Source organism: Poecilia mexicana, unplaced genomic scaffold (assembly GCF_051168715.1).
Source record: "Poecilia mexicana isolate PSO_F unplaced genomic scaffold, ASM5116871v1 scaffold_5, whole genome shotgun sequence".
Taxonomy (NCBI): domain Eukaryota; kingdom Metazoa; phylum Chordata; class Actinopteri; order Cyprinodontiformes; family Poeciliidae; genus Poecilia; species Poecilia mexicana.
In genome coordinates this window covers 20,097,780-20,116,254 of record NW_028263374.1, presented here as the reverse complement: position 1 = coordinate 20,116,254, position 18,475 = coordinate 20,097,780, and the positions used below count along the sequence as shown (strand labels likewise).

The 18,475-nt window shown below is 37.3% G+C and overlaps 1 protein-coding gene across 1 annotated transcript; it reads left to right on the top strand.

Moving 5' to 3' along the window:
• The first annotated feature begins 4,366 nt into the window (after window positions 1–4,366).
• hrh1 (histamine receptor H1) lies at window positions 4,367–13,258 on the top strand. Its single transcript, XM_014973013.2, has 2 exons — window positions 4,367–6,664; window positions 10,594–13,258. Exon 2 carries the CDS (start codon window positions 10,747–10,749, stop codon window positions 12,430–12,432), a length of 1,686 nt encoding a protein of 561 aa, XP_014828499.2. The 5' UTR covers window positions 4,367–6,664; window positions 10,594–10,746; the 3' UTR covers window positions 12,433–13,258.
• The last annotated feature ends 5,217 nt before the right edge of the window (window positions 13,259–18,475 follow it).

Below are 18,475 nucleotides of genomic sequence, written 5' to 3'. Positions count from 1 at the left end.
TAGGAAAGAACAATCATATAAGGGTGAAGAAACTGAACCTGCAGAGACTCGGTTTGAAAAATCTCTTTTTAGTAGAGAAACAGAAGAAAAAGAGAGTGAACACTTTTGATACAAGTATCAACTGTGGCAGAAACAAGAGTGGGCTTAAGCACATATTTCTCCTGAGCCACAGTAGTTCTCATGGCCATGGGATTTAAAAACAATTCAAATCTAGGATTTAAGGGAAAGAACAACCTAAACATGATGCAGTTCATGCCTCCGTGATGTGACTTGAATTAAGAGTCAACAGCCAACTGAGGAAGACAAGGCTGTTATTTGTTAGCTTACAGTTGATCAATTAAGAAACCACCTTATTTTACAGATAATTAGCAGGAACAGTATTATAATTTCCCTGTATCTGAGCCATATTAGTCAAATTAAGGTTAGAAAGCTTGACTGTAAATGCTGTTTGGATATTTTTCCTTCCGACTACTACATATACAGCATTAGTTTAGTGCCATTTTTTGGGGTCAAACAACATGTTCTGAGGAAACTGGCTGTAATCGGACCTGTACACTTTAAAATGTATAACTTCCTGAGTAAGACAGACTGATTATGTCGAGGAATGTGAGACTTGCACAACTGCTGCATGGCTCATTAATAGAAAGTATTGTGGTGACAGTCATTTAGTGAAATTTCTTCGACAACTTGTCTGGTGGCTCTTTTTGTTTCTTCTTAGTGCATTTGTTTTAAACAAAATCAACTATTCTGTCAAAGGCAGAACACAACTTAAAAAGAAACTCTAACTAACGAGTGAAGTGTACAATTACTGCATGCAGGTTAAAGAGAGAATCTCATCCAGTATTTAAACACAACATCAAAATGTGACCAGCTTGGATTTTATCATGGATCTTTGGAGTGATTTTATTTTGGTTTTGTTTCTCAATGTTTATTTTATTTTTTATTTTTTTTACAAACATTGCACTTCTTAGAACCTTATCTGTCAGGTTCAGCCGACAGAGCAGGATCAAACTGACAACCATGCGTGCTCACACCTGCGGCCAGCTTAAAATTCTAACACCCGTGTCTTTGCACTGTGGGAAAAGACTGATGCGTCTGCAGGCATCTGGGGAACAAGCAAACTGCATACAGAAACCCAGATGCTGCAAAGTAGCACCGCATTTTGATTTCCACCATATAACCGTCCATGTCAGGTTTAAAATGGTGCTCGATTACACATTGGGAATACAAACAGAACTCACAAAACCAATAACTTCTAAGGTCAAGATGATTGGCTGACCTCAAACTAATGGACTGACACAATAAATAACTCTTTGTCGTTTTTATGAATTCTTTTTCCGCCGTCATTTGCTTTGCAGATATGGCATAGTGTTTCCAAAATCGTTGAATATACACCAGCAGGTATATACACACTTAATGAGTAAGTAAGTGCATGCGTATATTGAAATATTGAAAAGTACATTTATTCAGTAACTCAGTTCATTAAATAAAACAATTCCCAGTCCTTATTTCTGTTAAATATGATGATTTTGAGCTTGCAGCAAATGGAAACATATTTAAGATTAGAATATTACAAACTAATAAGAAGATGTGTTAGAAGTGCACTGATGAAAAGTATGCTTAATACCTGCTTAAAGGTTGTTTTTTTTCCAACAAGGTACTTTTACTCTGACAAACAAGCCTCCTTGGAATATTATAGTTTATTCCAAGGGGTAATAAACTATAATATTATAGTTTATTATAATATTATCTACTGGATGAAATACAATCATCTAGTAGATGATTGTATTTTTCATACAATCATCTAGTAGATGATTGTATTTCAGCCATCTACTGGATCTTTTCCAAAGACCAAAACTCTGTTTTCTGAGCATATTTCACAAATCTCTGCTAGTAAAAAGGTTGTCCATAACTTCTTGTATCCACTAGTTATTTTTTTTATTCTAAAATGACGTTCGATTGATGTTGGTGAAATACAACATTTGGATTGCGTGTTTTGTGACAAACTCATCATATTCAGACATGCATTGCTCTTTTGCAGATAGTGAATCATTTATGGCATGCATAAGACTTGTTGTATAACAGAGACCTATTTACATCACTGGAATATACAGGCAGTATTTTATGAGGCACCATGAGGTCACCAGGTTATGAACACAGAAGAGCTTTGCTAGTCTGCAGTCTGAGCTCCCATTTAGCAGTCTCGAAGACTCAGAGATGAATCTCTGAATAATTTTCAGAATCAGCCCATTAGCAGGGTCATTAGGAGCCTTATCATCCCACTGCTGCACAATGAGTAGCAGTGGGGCAGCATTATTAACCATGCGGGATATTTCTGTCAGTGTCTTTCTTGTGTGTCAGTCAGCGCCTCCGCTGGCTCAGATTGTTCCCACTGAAAAACAGAAAACATTGCTACCAAATGCCATATCTGCTGAGACTTCTGGACTTCTGGTTTTTACAGCAACTGTTTTGTCATTTGCTCAAAACCACGTTGAGTGTAATGTGCAAACTTTTAACAAAAGATGGTGTTTGATGAGATGGCATAGATTTTTAAGTGGTTATGAGTAAAAATAAAAAAAAGTATAGCTATTGATTTGTTTGATGATGGTGAGTATAGTAATATATTATGTCAGTTTAAATAGAAACAAAAATGGAAGCATTTAATAGGCGAGCTAATGGTCTGATGTTTAAAATCTATAGAAAATAAAGAATAATGAACTGTATTTTTGTTTTTAATATTCAATTTCTACATAAACTATTAAACAAGAAGCTACATAAAACACATCTTTCACTACCATTTCCATGGGATTCAGGCTCAGAAATGTAGCCAAAAGCATAGAAACATACAAATAACACTGAGAGTGCCTTGGAAAATAAATTATCATCATTGAACTTGTTCCTCTTTTTTCACATCATACCCACAAACTAAAATGTGTTTTATAGGAATTTGTGTGACAGACAAACACAAGATAGTAAATGTGAAGTGCAGAGAAAAGATAAATGATAATTGGTATCCATTCAATGTTTGTTTTTTTCAATGAAAGATAAATGCAATAATAAAGACTTCCTAGATATTGAATGTATTATGCACATAGTTTATATCCAACAAAAAATAAGAAAATATTTTACTGTTACTGTTAAAAGAAAAAGCGTGCAGAATAGTACTGGCTAATTTCCAGTAATTAAACATAACATAAATATAATTTTGACAAAGATTGAACCCTACAACATCCATATTGAAGAAATACAGAGCTTAATTGATTCAATGCTCTTTCAGAGTTTTGGAGATGAGCCTTAATGGCAGAAAATGAGGCAGAAGCTGAAAGAAAGCTGTTTCTACATTTACAATCTTTCACTGACAGCATGATTGTCCAAATGTTCTGCATCTGTTTGGTTCATCGCAGTCACATCTCAGATGGCCTTTCTCCCTCAGAATCACTTCATGTCATTTTTAAAAATCATTTATGGAAACAGATGTTGCTAGTTCACATAAAATAAGGACATTTGACACTAATTTAAATCTCAAAATTCAATCAATCACATTTCTACAAAACATTAAAATGACAAATTGACCAATGCTTCTGGTCAAAAAAACATTTATGTTTATAATCTTGCTGAATAGTTTGTAAGATTGAATCTGATTGAAAATAAATCATAGGAGGCTTACACATCCTAGCAAAAAAAAAAAAAAAAAAAGAAGTTTGATACGGTCTTTAAATTCTTGAAATGAAATTTAACAGTTGTGGAAATCCCTACACTTTACTTATTTTGAGAAATGAAGTGGAATATCAACTACTGCCATCAATCTATTGGTCCATTCATGCACTGTCGCCACTTGTCTGTACAGGGTCATGGGGGAGCGTAACGAACCAGTCCATTACAGAGACACACAGGAAAAACCACCACATACACCATTATAACTAAAAATAATTTAAAGAGACAAAACTTTCAGTGGGAGGAAGCCAGAGTTGAATCAATGTGAACATATATAAATCAGTCATTGCTTTTTTAACCATATCTACAAGGAAAAATGTTTTCCTAATAAAAATGTTTATTTAAAGTAGATCTACAAGATGAAATAAGAAATAAAAAACATAACAATGCAAGCTGTTTGTGAGTTCTTTGTCATGGTTTACCTGTGTTTGGCTCAAATAACTCCAATGTTCATGCACATGCTATGAACTTCTAATTACACCAAAAGTTCCTTTCATCTGTTCTCTTTGGAAATCAATTAAAAAATAACTTTTACAATCATCTGATTGTTGCTTTATACTGTAATCCAACTAAAACTCCTGTAAATCTGGATCAGAAGCTACCAAAAGGGAAAAAAAATGTATATTAGATGATCTGGACAATACACTTTTTTTCTTTTTTTTTTTACACATTCTGCATGTTTTGTTTTCCTTAAAATAGAGACATGCTGATGCTTTCCCAGCAGCAGCAGCAGAGATGTCTTAGAAATCTATTCACTTTTTGTACTCTCTTTGCTGGAGCTGCAGGGGCGTCAGTGTTTATTCCAGTAGTCTGCAGGAGAGAAGCCAGTTACACAACAGGTTGTCAGTCCATGTGATGGTGCTACAACAGAGACACAGCAGGCAACCATGCATACTAACCTTCACCTGCAAGGTAAATTAAGGCTCACCAGTTAACTCAGCCTGGATGTCTTTGGACCAAAGGAGGAAACCAGGATGTCTGGATGAATGCTTGCACACATGCCAACTTCACACCAAAAGTCGTGCACAGATGATCTATAAATTTCTTGCTGTGAGGTGATAGTATTAACCTCTAACCTACTGGGAAGACTGTCACAAATCCAATCATGCCAAGTACTTTGCCAGTCAACACCTAGTGTTCTAGCTCTAAAGACAACTGAAAAGGTCACCTCTCATCTCTGACCATTTTTTTTTTTATTATGGCTTTTGGCTGAAAGGATTTGCTACCTTAAAGCACTTGTAACACGTATGAAATCTTGAAATGTCTGAAAAGCACAGACATATGACCTTCAAATATCTGATCCATATGTCAAGCTATATGGCTCATATCAAATTAAACCGCAATGTTTTATTTCAGTAACCCTTTGATGTTTGGTTGAATGGTTAGGTTCCTATCATGAATGTCCAATTTGGCTTAAAAAGCAATATTTCTGCAAACCTAAAAAAAACCGAAGCTACACAAATTGTGGTCAAAATCTCCGACATGTAGATGCCAGACTGCAATAAAGTCATTTGATTGAAAAAAAAAAAAAAAAAAGGAAAGTAGAAAAAAAATATTGCAGGAAATTGTTGATCTCTATTCTTTGGAATCATGGCATGCACTCATATTTTTTTTCACAATAAAATTTCCATTCTGGTTTGTTTTTATGTAATATAGTGAAAGTGTGTAATCTGCTGTGTGTCTTTTCTCTTCCACTCCAGGCCAGAGGGGCCGGTGTCTTTGAACTTCTAGACATGTCCCTGGTCCAACACACCTGAATCAAATGACTGAATCACCTCTCATTATGCAGTCAGGTTATCCAGAATCCTGCTTGTAACCTGATTGTTTGACTTAGGTGTGTTGATGCGTAGAAACATCTCAATGTTGCAGGACACCGGCCCTCAATGACTGGACTTGAAGACCCCTGCTTCAGACCCATGAGGTTTGAAATATCAAAACCTAACATGGACCAGATTCATTTTTTTTTATTATGCACTGATTTGCAAAACCCTTGACAATAAGGAAGTTCTGCCCTCTTTATTTCGCTTTACCATGATGTCAGAGTGAAAACTTCCGTCTCTCAGCAATTATAAAGAAAATGTTTAGCTCCCTCTGCAAATTTCTGCATGTATCTTAAAAAAATAAAAAATACGCATGACCGCGTGTTGTATCCAGGTAATGATTGCACCAGGCAGAGAGCTGTTACGAGGTGCCAAAACAAGGTGACAATAAATTTGCCAACGCTTGCTCATTAGTTGTCCAGACATTCAATTACCAGCAGACGGAGTCCGAAAACGCTGGCTTTATATGAATATGAACAAGATGTTCATTTAGCATCGCTTTTTTAAAATACATTTTTTAAAAAATCCTTGAGTTCTAGTCAAATTTTTTCTCATGTTCCACATTTTAACAGTTATCAGTGTTTGACTAGAAACCCCTGAAGAGATCTCTCTGTTACTCCTAAACGAAGGTTTGTTTCATGATGCGCACAATTCTCGTGGTCTTGGAAACGCAAATTATTCCTCCAGTTATTCTGACAAACATAATTCTTGCACAAACGAAAATTAATTCACGTTCCTCTAATAAGCGCTGTTATTTCTCGAGATCTGGAGGCATCCAATTTCTTTTTATTATTTACAGTAAAGTCCAGGTCTAACAGGCTACTATGAGGAAGTTGCTCACAGTCTGCGCGTAATTGTCCAGTGAATCATCCTCTGAATCATGGCACTGCAAATGATTATGCGCCATTCCCAGTAAAACCCCCGTTCCTACAGCCTGACGAGCTGCTGTTCGCCGGTTTATCATACTAACTCCAAAGTTCAGCCCAGAGACGTGAACGAGGAGGAAGGACGTAGCTGAGGGAGGGATGATAACGATCCATTTCCAATTCAAACCTGTCTCCCACTCATTTTCGGATTCCTGAGCGGAAAACAGCTTGGAAGAGGATTTTACTGAGCGTATATCTCTTACAGTAAGTCTAACACTTCGCATGAGTTGTGTTTTTTTGTTGTTGTTGTTGTTGTTGTTTTTTTAAAGTGAAACTTTTTTATGGAGTGGTTTTGACAAATTGTAGAGAAAATGCGCATTTTGTGGATGTTTTGGCAGGAAAAGAAAGTTCCTTGTGTAACATTATCACCGCCGCTTCTCAACAGGTGTCTTCCTGCGCGTCTACCGATCATATTTTTTGATAGATGCGCCCTATTGAGCTGCAAGAGGACAAACGACGCAATAATTATTGTGTGTTCCTTTCTGTAATGAAATTAAACATTTTGCATTCTTTACACATGATTGCATTGTAGCCTACGTGCAGCGCACAGCAGGTTTATTCTCCCTGCTGTTCATATCCTTACATAGTCTCGTTGTCTGTAGTAAGACGGTACCTAAATGCTTGTGTTGCGGAGGCAGGTACATAGAGATGGAAATGATACACAAACATTTACCTCAGATTTAACACCAGTAATATTTATGGAAGCTTCAGGTGATATTGCTAAATTAAATATTTTTATTGAGCTCTCTTTACGGGATGTCATCAGGACATGAGGGACAGCACGTTTACAGCCTCTGCTTCCCTTTTCACAGTCTGTTATTGTATCATATATAAATGTTTATGTTACTTAAAAAAAAACTGGAATGTGGCTTCGCTTCTGTTTACAAATGGGTGAAAGATGAAAAAACATCCATCCATCAACTGTAATGCTTATATTTAAAGCTGGCCCAAGGTATAAGCAATTCAGCTGCCCTGAGGCGGGGAAACAGGTCAGCAGAGAAGCATGAGCCTCAAAAAATTTAATTAGTAGTTTAGATTATTCAAGAATGAACACACTTTTCAGTTTTATAGCAAACGTTGGCTCAATGTCTTCAAAATATAAATATAAAACAACAAAAACAAAAACAGATATAAACTACTGTGATCATAAATAGAAAAATATCTATGATGTGATAATTATGCTAGTAGTCTTACTGTTGAAATTGGATTTCATATTTTTTAATTATCTGTACAATAAATTCAATTTTATTTGATTCTCAACAGTGAAATTTGATATACCGACAAAATTTTGTTACTGATTTAGTTGTGCCTGTGCAGCAGTCAAAGTGACTAGTTATGCATTCATAACTAGTTATGCATTCCAGTCCAACTTTTCTGTATCCACATTTAAACCGTGCACACCAGGGACACCAAGTATGACTACCTGGTGAGTTGGGGTGAAGGTGAGTTCGACCTGTAGCTGGTGGTTTGCCGGTTCAGAATCCCCACTTTGTCCTCTCAATGCATCTTGTGCAAGACATTTTGCCCACCTTGCCTGCTGGTGGTGCTAAGAGGGCCAAGGGCAGCGGTTGCTACAATGTAGCTTACCACCAAAGCACTTTGGAGTCCTCTGGACTAGATAAAGTGAACTGGAGAGCACCTTCAGCTGCATCCTAAGTGCACAAAGACCTGTTATCATAGATCCTTCCTTAGACAGTCTATATTATCATCGCTGGTCCCGACAAATTCAATAAGTGTCTACATACATGCTGGTGTTTGTACATTTATTTGCAAAGTTGTTCTCATTTTAAATAACATTTCTGTTGACATCTGGACGCCCATCTCATATTGTAAATAGTCTGTTGTTTTGTGCAAATATTTTTATTATTCTATTCTATTCATAAAAATAACATTGCTTATACAATTTATTGTTTTACTTATTTTATAAGTTCTTTGAACTGGAATTGGTTTCCCGTGTCAGATTCTGATGTAAGCCCCTAAAAGTTTTGGGCCAAATTAAAACATGGTGGAAAACAAAAACACAAAAAAACAAAATTTGCTTGTTCAGCTTAACTCCCTGTAAAAAGCTTTCTCCATTAATGTGAAACCACGATGAGAGTTGTTATGGATGCACCACCAACCCTCTCAGCTCTCAGTGCGGGTTGGTGTGTGTGTTTTTTTCCTCCACACTGAACACTAAGCCTTAGAAAGGATCTTTTTCTCCTCCTGCTGCTTATGTCATCAATGAGTAAGCATGTATACACACAAACCGATGGAAGAGAAACAGACCGACAGATGACATTATTATGCTAATGTAGGTCTTATCAGCACTGTAAAATCTGTGATTATTTTTCTGAATGCAGGTTCGGTATTTTAAGGCATTTGACATGCCAATTGATTAAATGGTGCGCTGATTTTAAATATTTATGCTTTTAAATTGGCAAAGACCACAGAAATGTCAAAAAGAAAGGAGCTCAATTAAAATATTTAAAAAATTTGAATCTATAAACAAACAACGTCACCTGCACCCATGGCAACTGGCTTATTTTAGTCCGTTCTCATAAAAAATCGATACCCCCAACTGCTACAGATGAGTGTTTTCCAGCACCACGGCAATATGTTTTAAAATCACTTGGAGCACTTCATCATCCAGAAGTGTTGCTGTATATGATTTTGAAAACCCTGGGACATGACATCCATCATATGGCACTGGAGACGTATTAGCAGTGGCTCCTTTTCAGCTCAGTTTTTCTGCTGCTGGGTTGGTGATGGAATCCCATCTCGCTGCCCTTTCCTCGTGTAAGTGTTGAAGAAAGCCAGCTGGACAGTGAATGAGAGAGAGATGAACACAGATTTAACTCTCTTCAAAGCTGCCGAGTTCGCTGTTGAAATAATCCAAGAAAATGCACACCAATATGTTATTTCTGTCTGTCTGTGACTGAGGTCAAAACCCCATTTAAGTTCCACTGAAATTAAATAGAAAATAATTTAGTTAATGATATTTGCTACAAGATATAAACTAGAAGACAGAATACATTAAAATAGTGTGAAGGATTGTGTGATTTTAGTCATTTGTTTTTATTTAGCCTGTTGACGGTCTGTGTCTTATATTCTTACAGTTTCTTGCAAATGTATTCATACCACTCACACACTCATCCGTTTTGTCGCTTTATAGCCTCAAACACAAAGACACCTTGAACTTCAAACACAGAGTACATAATTGTGACATTTTCACCATGTGAGAGGTGCATTTGTAATCAGCCTTGCTGAGTCAATAATTTTGCTGCAATTACAGCTGTAGGTCTTTTGGGATATGTCTCTACCAACATCCAGAGACTAAATGTAACTGATTTCTTTTTGTCAAAACAGCTCAAACTGAGTGAGTTTGTGATCAACATTTTCTGAAAGTCTTACTGCAGATTCTCATGTTCAGGTGTGGACTTTGACTGGACCATTCCAACACATGAATATAATTTGATCTAAACCAAGCTGTGGCTTTGTGTTTACAGTCATTGACCTACTGGGAGGTGAATCTCTGCCCCAGTTTGGCCAGTCTCTTACATGTTTTCTGCCAGGTTAGTTCCATTCATCTCTGACCAGCGCTCCTGTTTTTGTTGATGGAAAAAAAGCATCCCCTTACCATAATGCTACCACCACCATGTTTGTCTGTAGGAATGTTGTATTTAGGGTGATGTGGACTAAAATATGTAACTTTTCTAATGTCGTCTAACCAGAGCACTTCCTTACACATGTTAGTTGTGTATGTGGCGAACTACAAATATAAATTCATTTGAGTTTTGTTTTCTTTCGTTCTTCCATCTTGCTGCCCTTTGAAAATGAACAAATTTGCCCAGTTCTCCAGCTGAGCACAACTAATAATAATTTTAATATATAATAATTTTTTTACATGAGCTTTAAATGTGTGCAACTACTCCAAAGTAACAATTGGCCTTTTGGTTGCAGCTCTGAATAAAAGGCCTGGTCTTTTTAGGTGAACAGCTGTTTGATGTTTTTTTCTTTTTTGGATGATGGAGTAAAATTGCACCAGGATATGTTCAAAGTGTTTACTATTTGGCTTCAGTATATCAACTCAACAAATTTCATGCAATGTATACATTTCAGAAGGCTCATTTGTCGTGCTTTGTGTGTTGCAGATATTTGAATTTTGAACAACATACACCAAGGGACAAAGGAAACACTGACCAGCACTGAAGATTGGCTGTTGTTTCTGCTGTAACCGGAGCACAGGGAGACACAAGAAACAAAAGGCTTCAATCTAATGGCCAAACAACCAACAGCTGTCCAGAATGGGACTGGATACAGAAGACTTCATCTCACCTAACATGATGGAATTTGGTCTATCACCTTTTGCAGACTTCCTGGACCTCAGCCCCAACAACTATGTCAACAACAGCAACAGAAGCTGGAGCAACCATCCATATGGTGATGATCCAAGGCTCAACGAAACCGAGACCCTGCATTACTCACTCCATAACGCTCTCCTTGGAGTGTCGTTGGGCCTCTTATCGCTCCTCACCATCATAATGAACCTGCTTGTCCTCTATGCAGTGAAGAAAGAAAAAACTCTCCACACGGTGGGAAACCTGTACATTGTTAGCCTGTCAGTGGCGGATCTGATTGTGGGAACGACAGTTATGCCCCTGAACTTGATGTATCTGCTGGAGGATGAGTGGAGTCTGGGGCGAGCGGTGTGCCAGTTTTGGTTGATCATGGATTATGTGGCCAGCACAGCATCAATCTTTAGCTTGTTTATCTTATGTTTGGATCGGTACCGCTCAGTCAGACAACCTCTGAAATACCTAAAGTATCGAACACGGGGAAAAGCGAGCTTGATGATCTCTGGGGCTTGGCTACTTTCAATGATGTGGATAATCCCTATTTTAGGATGGAGGTCGTTCACACATGTGGACCTTAAACCTGAGGAGGAGAACAAATGTGACACAGACTTTCGCTTTGTTACGTGGTTCAAGGTGATAACAGCTGTTTTCAACTTCTATGTACCCTCAATTTTGATGTTGTGGTTTTACACACACATATACTTGGCGGTGAGGCAGCATCTACGAGACAGAGAGAGAATCATTCATCCAGCAGATTCATTTGGAGAAAATGAGAATGGAGGCAATGCCCCAAGCCCTAAAAAAAATGACTCCAAATCCCTCGGGAACGAAACAGAGGTTTCCCTCAAACAACTAAAAAAAGACAGACTGCTAGATCAGAACACTCTAGCTCAAACATATTCACTTGAAGATGGTGAGAAAACTAAATCTGCTTCTTTTAGAACTCACAGAAAAATAGGCGTAAAGTGCCAACAGACGTCACTTCTTTCCATGACAACAAAGCGGCTCAGAATGGCACGGAGGGGTAAAACGTGCTCCCTGTCGCCTGAAGAGGGGCAGCCAGGACCGGAGCTTCCCCTGAGCCAGTCGTCTGCGCCGCAGGATATGGCATGCTCAGGTGGAAACAATGAGAACAAACATCAGGCCTCTCTCAATGAATGCCATGTCACAGTGACAAACTCTGTGAGTGGAGTTTGCGGTATCAGTCCAGTGTCAGACGTGCAGAGGTACACAGATGTGCTCTGCAACAGCTACGACCCCAGTCAGGCGCTACCGTGGCCGGAGGAAGGAGTCGAGGACACCAGAATAGACTCGGATAATGGAGTGACTCTGAAACAGGCGTGGCACAGGTTTATAGACCAATCACGACATCGAATTCAAAGTCTGAGGATTCATAAGGAGCATAAAGCTGCCAAGCAGCTAGGTTTCATAATCGCTGCTTTCTTGCTGTGTTGGATTCCTTATTTCATAGTTTTCATGGTCATGGCTTTCTGCCCAGAGTGTGTGCATCACGATCTTCACATGTTCACCATTTGGCTTGGTTACATCAATTCCACTCTGAACCCTTTCATATACCCACTCTGCAATGGAAACTTTAAACGCGTTTTCAAAAATATTCTCAAGATCAATTTGTGACTGATGTGACTGCAAGAGCAAAGAGTCATGAAATCTAAGCTCTTCAAGTGTTACCAAAAATAATAGATAATACAAAAAAAAAAGTTGATGGTCTTGGATGTTTTTTTAATCGTTGATAAAGTAAAAGCATATTTTCGGTGGCAGATTGTTTTGTACATTAAGTCTCAGATTTTATTTTTGTAACTCACCATTTTACAGAGTCTTTTAGAGTAAAATGTTATTTATTTTTGTCTGTTTTGCTGATATTATTGCACTGTGTCCAGAGATAAAGGAATTCATTCTTAAGAGCAGAAGTTGGATTATCTTACAGTTAGTTGAGTTGTTATTAATATCAAATGCATGTTTGCAGTAAACAGAGAAAAATGTCACATTCGTAAAGACGTAATGAGAAAGACGTTATGACCACAGAGTGGTAATTAGTGGCTAGGCAGAGCAGAGCCAGCCGGAAAATGGATTTTTTTCCAACCTAAAGTAAGTCAGTTCCCTAAAAAAATACATACAGCTCATGATAACACTACTCTCTCCTTTTGTCAATGACTCAATGCAATCAATCGTCTTTTGTTGTAAATTGGTCGCTCAGGAGGAGGTATTGCTGCAAAGTTTATCACTCAATATAATTTGATGGCCTTCCTTAACTTTTTACCAGTTGGTATGATAAACTGAACTGCACTGCATTATATTTTGGACTGAACTATAATGTATCTATTTGGATTTAAACTGTGATTTATGATTACGATCTGTTTGTCTTTACAGTATCTTGAGATGACATTTGTTGTGAATTGGTGAATTGGTGCTTTATTATAAATAAATTAAAACTTTTTAAGAAGACTTTTTAAAGGAAATAGCATAACTTTTGTCTCAAGTCCAAACATAAACAATGGAGAACAAGAATTTTATATTGATTGGAAAACATGCAGTTTTATTCTGTTTAGCACTTTCTGACTTGAGTTATTTTTGGTGCCTTTACTTAACTCAACGTTGCAAGTTGTTACAGAGCAGGCCACTGTCTTTATAACCTTCAATGCAAAAGTGACAACGGTCTAAAACTTTATAAAACACTGCCTGCATGAAATGCAATTGAAGTTTTGAAACTGGAATATGATATCAGAAACTGGCTTTGCTCTTTGCTCTAATTTAACCAACTTTACACTTGTTTCGTAGGGCAGAACAGATTTTGTTTTGTGACATACCATACACAAACGGTTGACATGATGTCCTGCTATTTCTAAGTAGGATCTGTGACCCCATGATGCCATGTATGTTTTGACACAGTCCTCTTTAGCAATGTATTGAGTATCTTTCTTACCAAGGGCGTAGGTTCGGTCTAAGTTTTGGTGGGGACCTTGACCCCCCCCCCCCCCCGGCAGCACAGTGAAATGCCCAAGAGCTCCGAACATTTTTGAGAAGGGGGGGGGAAACCACATTGGCTTAATAACCCCTCCCCCCAACCATAACCATATCATACATCTTGTGTATACAACCAGATACAGTCATACTCAGCAGATCAGTTCAAGAACACTTTACTTTTTCCTTTACAAAATTCAGCAAACGTTACAAGTAAGATCAAAAGAAATATCCTCTGGATACAGCAAACACAGTTGCAGATAAGAAGAAATCAATAATAAAATAAAAAAGAAAAAATATTACATAATTAACAGACCTATTCTACCTCACATTCAGTGCTGACCTTACTAAACACCGGACTTTACAACAAATGCGTTGCGTGATAGATATCTAACTTATGGGTCCACTCACTGTACTTACAGCCGACGTAGCGAAATAACTTCTAATGTCTGTCCTTTTCTTTTTTGGTGGCGACATGGTCTCGGAGACTCAGAAGGAGACGCGTGTGCCCAGCTAGCCGCCGCCTTTTGCAGCTAATCAAAGAACGTCCGACGATTCAACTGACTCCCCCTCCCCCCACCCCCCGACAGCACCGTTCCGACACGGTCTCGGAGGCTCATAATAAATGTCAAACTAAGAAGCTTCCGTTCCGCGCACCGCCTGTTGCTGCTAATCAAAGATCGTAGATCCACGTTCTTTGAGCCAATATGGCAAAAATTGGTCGGGACTTTTTCATATCTCGTGAATATTGGTCGGGACATGTCCCTACCGTCCCTACCCAAACCTACGCCCATGTTTCTTACTATCCTCCTCTTTGTGAGTGAAGGCAAGGTAAATTTGAATTCTCATCCAGGTTTGCTGTAAATATTCACAAGTTAGTTTGAGAGGCTAATTTCTCCAAAGATTTCTTTTGACTTGTGTGAAATAATATACATTTGCTTCACTTGAATAGTTTGGTGAAGAGTAGCTCCCAGAAATGAGCCCCTGTGTCATAATTGCACCCTTGGGGAATAGGAACTAATAGTCAACTAAAAAAAATAATTAAAAATAAAGAATATATTAAGAGAAGCTGTAGTTATACTGATTTTATAGTAATGGAAATTAAGCATTGGATTTTTTTTCTCCCCCTAAGGTTTGTTTTACATGTGCACCAGGAATACCAATGAGGGTAGAGTGTTATAAGATGGATAAGAACCCCATAGAGCCTCCCTTTAAAAATAAAAATCAAAAATATCCCTTCAAATGAACATGAAATGAGTCAAAAATATTTTGTCATAATACAATCCAAAGGAATTAAACGTATAACTCTGGACTTACTGTATATACATGTCAATAAATCATTAAATCACAGCAAGCATCAATGACGGTTCTATTTATAATGCGTTTCTATTTCCATTCATAGCCAGGAGTAAGAGTTCAAGTTTACAGCAAACCGCAGTATTTTTTATTTAGAGCTATGTGAAAATGTTTTAATTTATTTTGTGTTCTAAAGTTGTTAAAAATGAATAACATGAAACAACATGACACTTAAGTCTGTTGGTAATTCTGTGATTTTCCTTGATTTTTTCATTAATTAAACATGATTTTAAATAAAACTTGTCCTTTCATATGTGGTATACACTCACATTTCAACATTGTGTCTTCAGAAAACTTTTGTGAATAGACTCAACATAATTAAATAGAATTAATGTCAGCTCAGAAACCACATTTTGTTTTCCCAGTTTAAATATTTCTGATGTAGGTTACAGAAAATTCACACCTGACATTGACAAAAAACCCAAGTAATCCACAAGTACAGAGAAATCAAAGCAAATCAATCCACAAATAAGGAGATTGGGGGGTAATGGTAATAACATGGAATATGTTCTGAATATGGTCTTAATTGGTTTCAGGAAAAAAAGAAAGTAAAACCTCTAAAGTTGCCCAATTAACCACCTGACTTGATTCCAATTAGAAAGAACTGAAGGAGTGCATAGAAACCCTGGACCTTTCAAGTTGATGACAGTTTGTGTAGAATAATGGGTCGATATCACACCTAAGGATTACTTGTGGTTGCTATCTAAATGCAGTTATCAAGAAAGACGTTCCTGCAAAGTGTTTTAAGTAACTGTGTTCAATACGTACAGTAACATTCCCATTTTTTATACATAACATCATTTAGGGAGTAATTTGCTTTGATTTTTGTGTGTGGATTGCTCTGGTTATTGAACAATCCACACACATTACATTGTGTCCAGAGGTCAAATTAAATATTGACTAGAAAGCTACTGTGTTTAACTTGGCTTATAAATTTAACAAAATCAACTCTTTAATAGAAACAGATGCACACGAATTGATATGCAAAACATGGGTCAAAAAGGGACACATTTATTTCCTGTTATTTCAATTTTCTTTGCTCTGTCTTTTAAAATATGCTCATTTACATTCCAATTGCTGAGAGACATTTTAATTTTGTCATGACATTTATCCCTAACCCATATAATTATTTCCATTTTCCTTTTTATATTATGTAAAACTAATTTTGTTAATACTACCTTATGGCTATACACATATATAAAAATTATGATTTAAAATTAATGCATAATGTAGTAATAATTGTTACAAATATTCACTGAAAACAGACAATTAAAATTTTAAATACTTTCATGTCAAACATACATCTCTAAAACATAAGATAAAAGACCCATGAAAACAAACAAAGGTATTCATTTAAAGCTAAGTAATGAAAATACTGTAGTACTGACTGGTAAGTATTTATTGAAAAGATAAAGATTTAATTTTAATTTTAACAAACAGTGCCAACTCATGTAGTTACAGCTGGGCTGTGGCATGTTCCCTCAATGAGCAGATAAAGGATAGTAACCGGAAAATAAAAAGTAACAACTGCTAAAATAGGCCAAGGCACATTTTTGGCCAAATCTGACGTCAGAATCACAGAAACAGTTCTCACCAGACACAACAGTAAACATTTAATGACAACAGAGCCTCTCTCTGCTGGGAAATTTCTTTCTACGTCTATTTTCTTTTTTTATGATGTTATGTAGCACCTTCTCCCTTATCATTATCCAAAGTGTAAAATATATTATTGCACAGCCCTGTGGGAAAAGCAACCATGAATGTGTGATTTATGCAATGACTTGTAATTTTCTCAGAGATGCAGCTGCATGTAAAATTCAAACAAATCTATCCGAATCCAACAGTTTAGACCAGGATAGTACTAAGCTGGAAATAGTGTTCACCTGGACAGGTAGGTGTATAAAATAAAACATCCATCAGGTGTCATCTTAGGTGGAAACATTTACAGTAAACTCAAAAGTTCCTCATCAGGTTTTATTCACTCCAGATATTATCACTGTAAACATGGAGCAAAGATCATAAATTCTTAATGACTGGCTTAACTAATGCATCTAATTATGGACCAATTATTCCCCAACACCCACCTCTGTAAGACTTGTAAAAGGCATCTCCATCCAACGACAGTAGAGCACGAAGCAAACAGAAAAAGCAAAGATCTCTATATGTGTGTCTGTGTTTTTGTCAGATGCTTATGAAGTTTTCTATCACAATTAGTGTAAACTTTGTGACACAGCTCATTTACTATTTTTATGCCGATTTTGAAGTCCAAACACCAAGAACAAATGAACAAAAGAAATATTTTCTTCAGCAGTGAAGTGTTTTGTGGTGAGCGTCCACACAGGCCATGACGGTTTAATGCCACCCTAGACAGAAAAGAAAGAAAAATTTATATCTTTGACACTTTTAATATGTATATATAGTCAAACACTAGCCCTAAAGACTAGTGTTTGAGTTTTGGTCCCTGTGCGCCGTCAGTAGCAGTACAGAAGCCCTGGGCTCTTCACAACCAGTAGGGAGCCTTCACCACAAGCTGGAGAGCAGACAATAGCACTTTTACTTCTCCACTGTCTCTCTATCCTGGCCAAAACAGCAACATATTCCTACACCCTATTTCTAATTTCACCGCCAGTGGCACCAAACAGCGTGTAGCAGCCACGAGAGTGAGGGTGAAGATGGCTGCTTGACAGAGATTTTTCTCCCCAGACACGACTCGCCCGCACAGCTTGCAGTTTAATGCTGTGCTCTTACGTGCCAACAGCGCTCAGCTCGGCCTTAGTGTTCACCATACAACTACTCATTAAAGCATCAGTCATACAGGATTTAACCTGAGTGGAGAACATTTCTTTTGAGTCATAAATAACGTATATGAAAAGAAAACTTTTTAATAGCTCAGTTTTATCGCAGGAATGTGGAAAATGTGAGTTGACAGTGTTTCTAAATGACCTAACCTGGTTTTTGACATTTATTAAGTGCTTCAGCTTTTCCTAATTGACAGCGCTGACAGTATGGTGCTAATGTTAGTCCCACTGGGCTAAAAAGGTCAACGTTTTCCTGACAAGTTATACTTTACACCTGTGACATTTTACAGATATTACACCGAATGAAAACATAACACAAAGTGACAGTTACGCTAGTTTGGGACCAGCTGCAGGATTCCTTCATCTGGGACTGCATTTATTAATTTTTTCTTCCCAGAATGTGAACATAACACCAAATTTCAACATTAATTTGTTAGGTGAGTAAATAAATGGCCAATATGTATCAATACAAGCTCCTACATGCAAACAACACTGTTCTCTCTTTCTGCATGTGTGTAGAAGAGAAAATCTCATAATGTGGAATT

Excerpts from the sequence above, each read along its gene's own strand:
- hrh1 (XM_014973013.2), top strand. The coding sequence starts at position 10,747 with ATGGGACTGGATACAGAAGACTTCATCTCACCTAACATGATGGAATTT.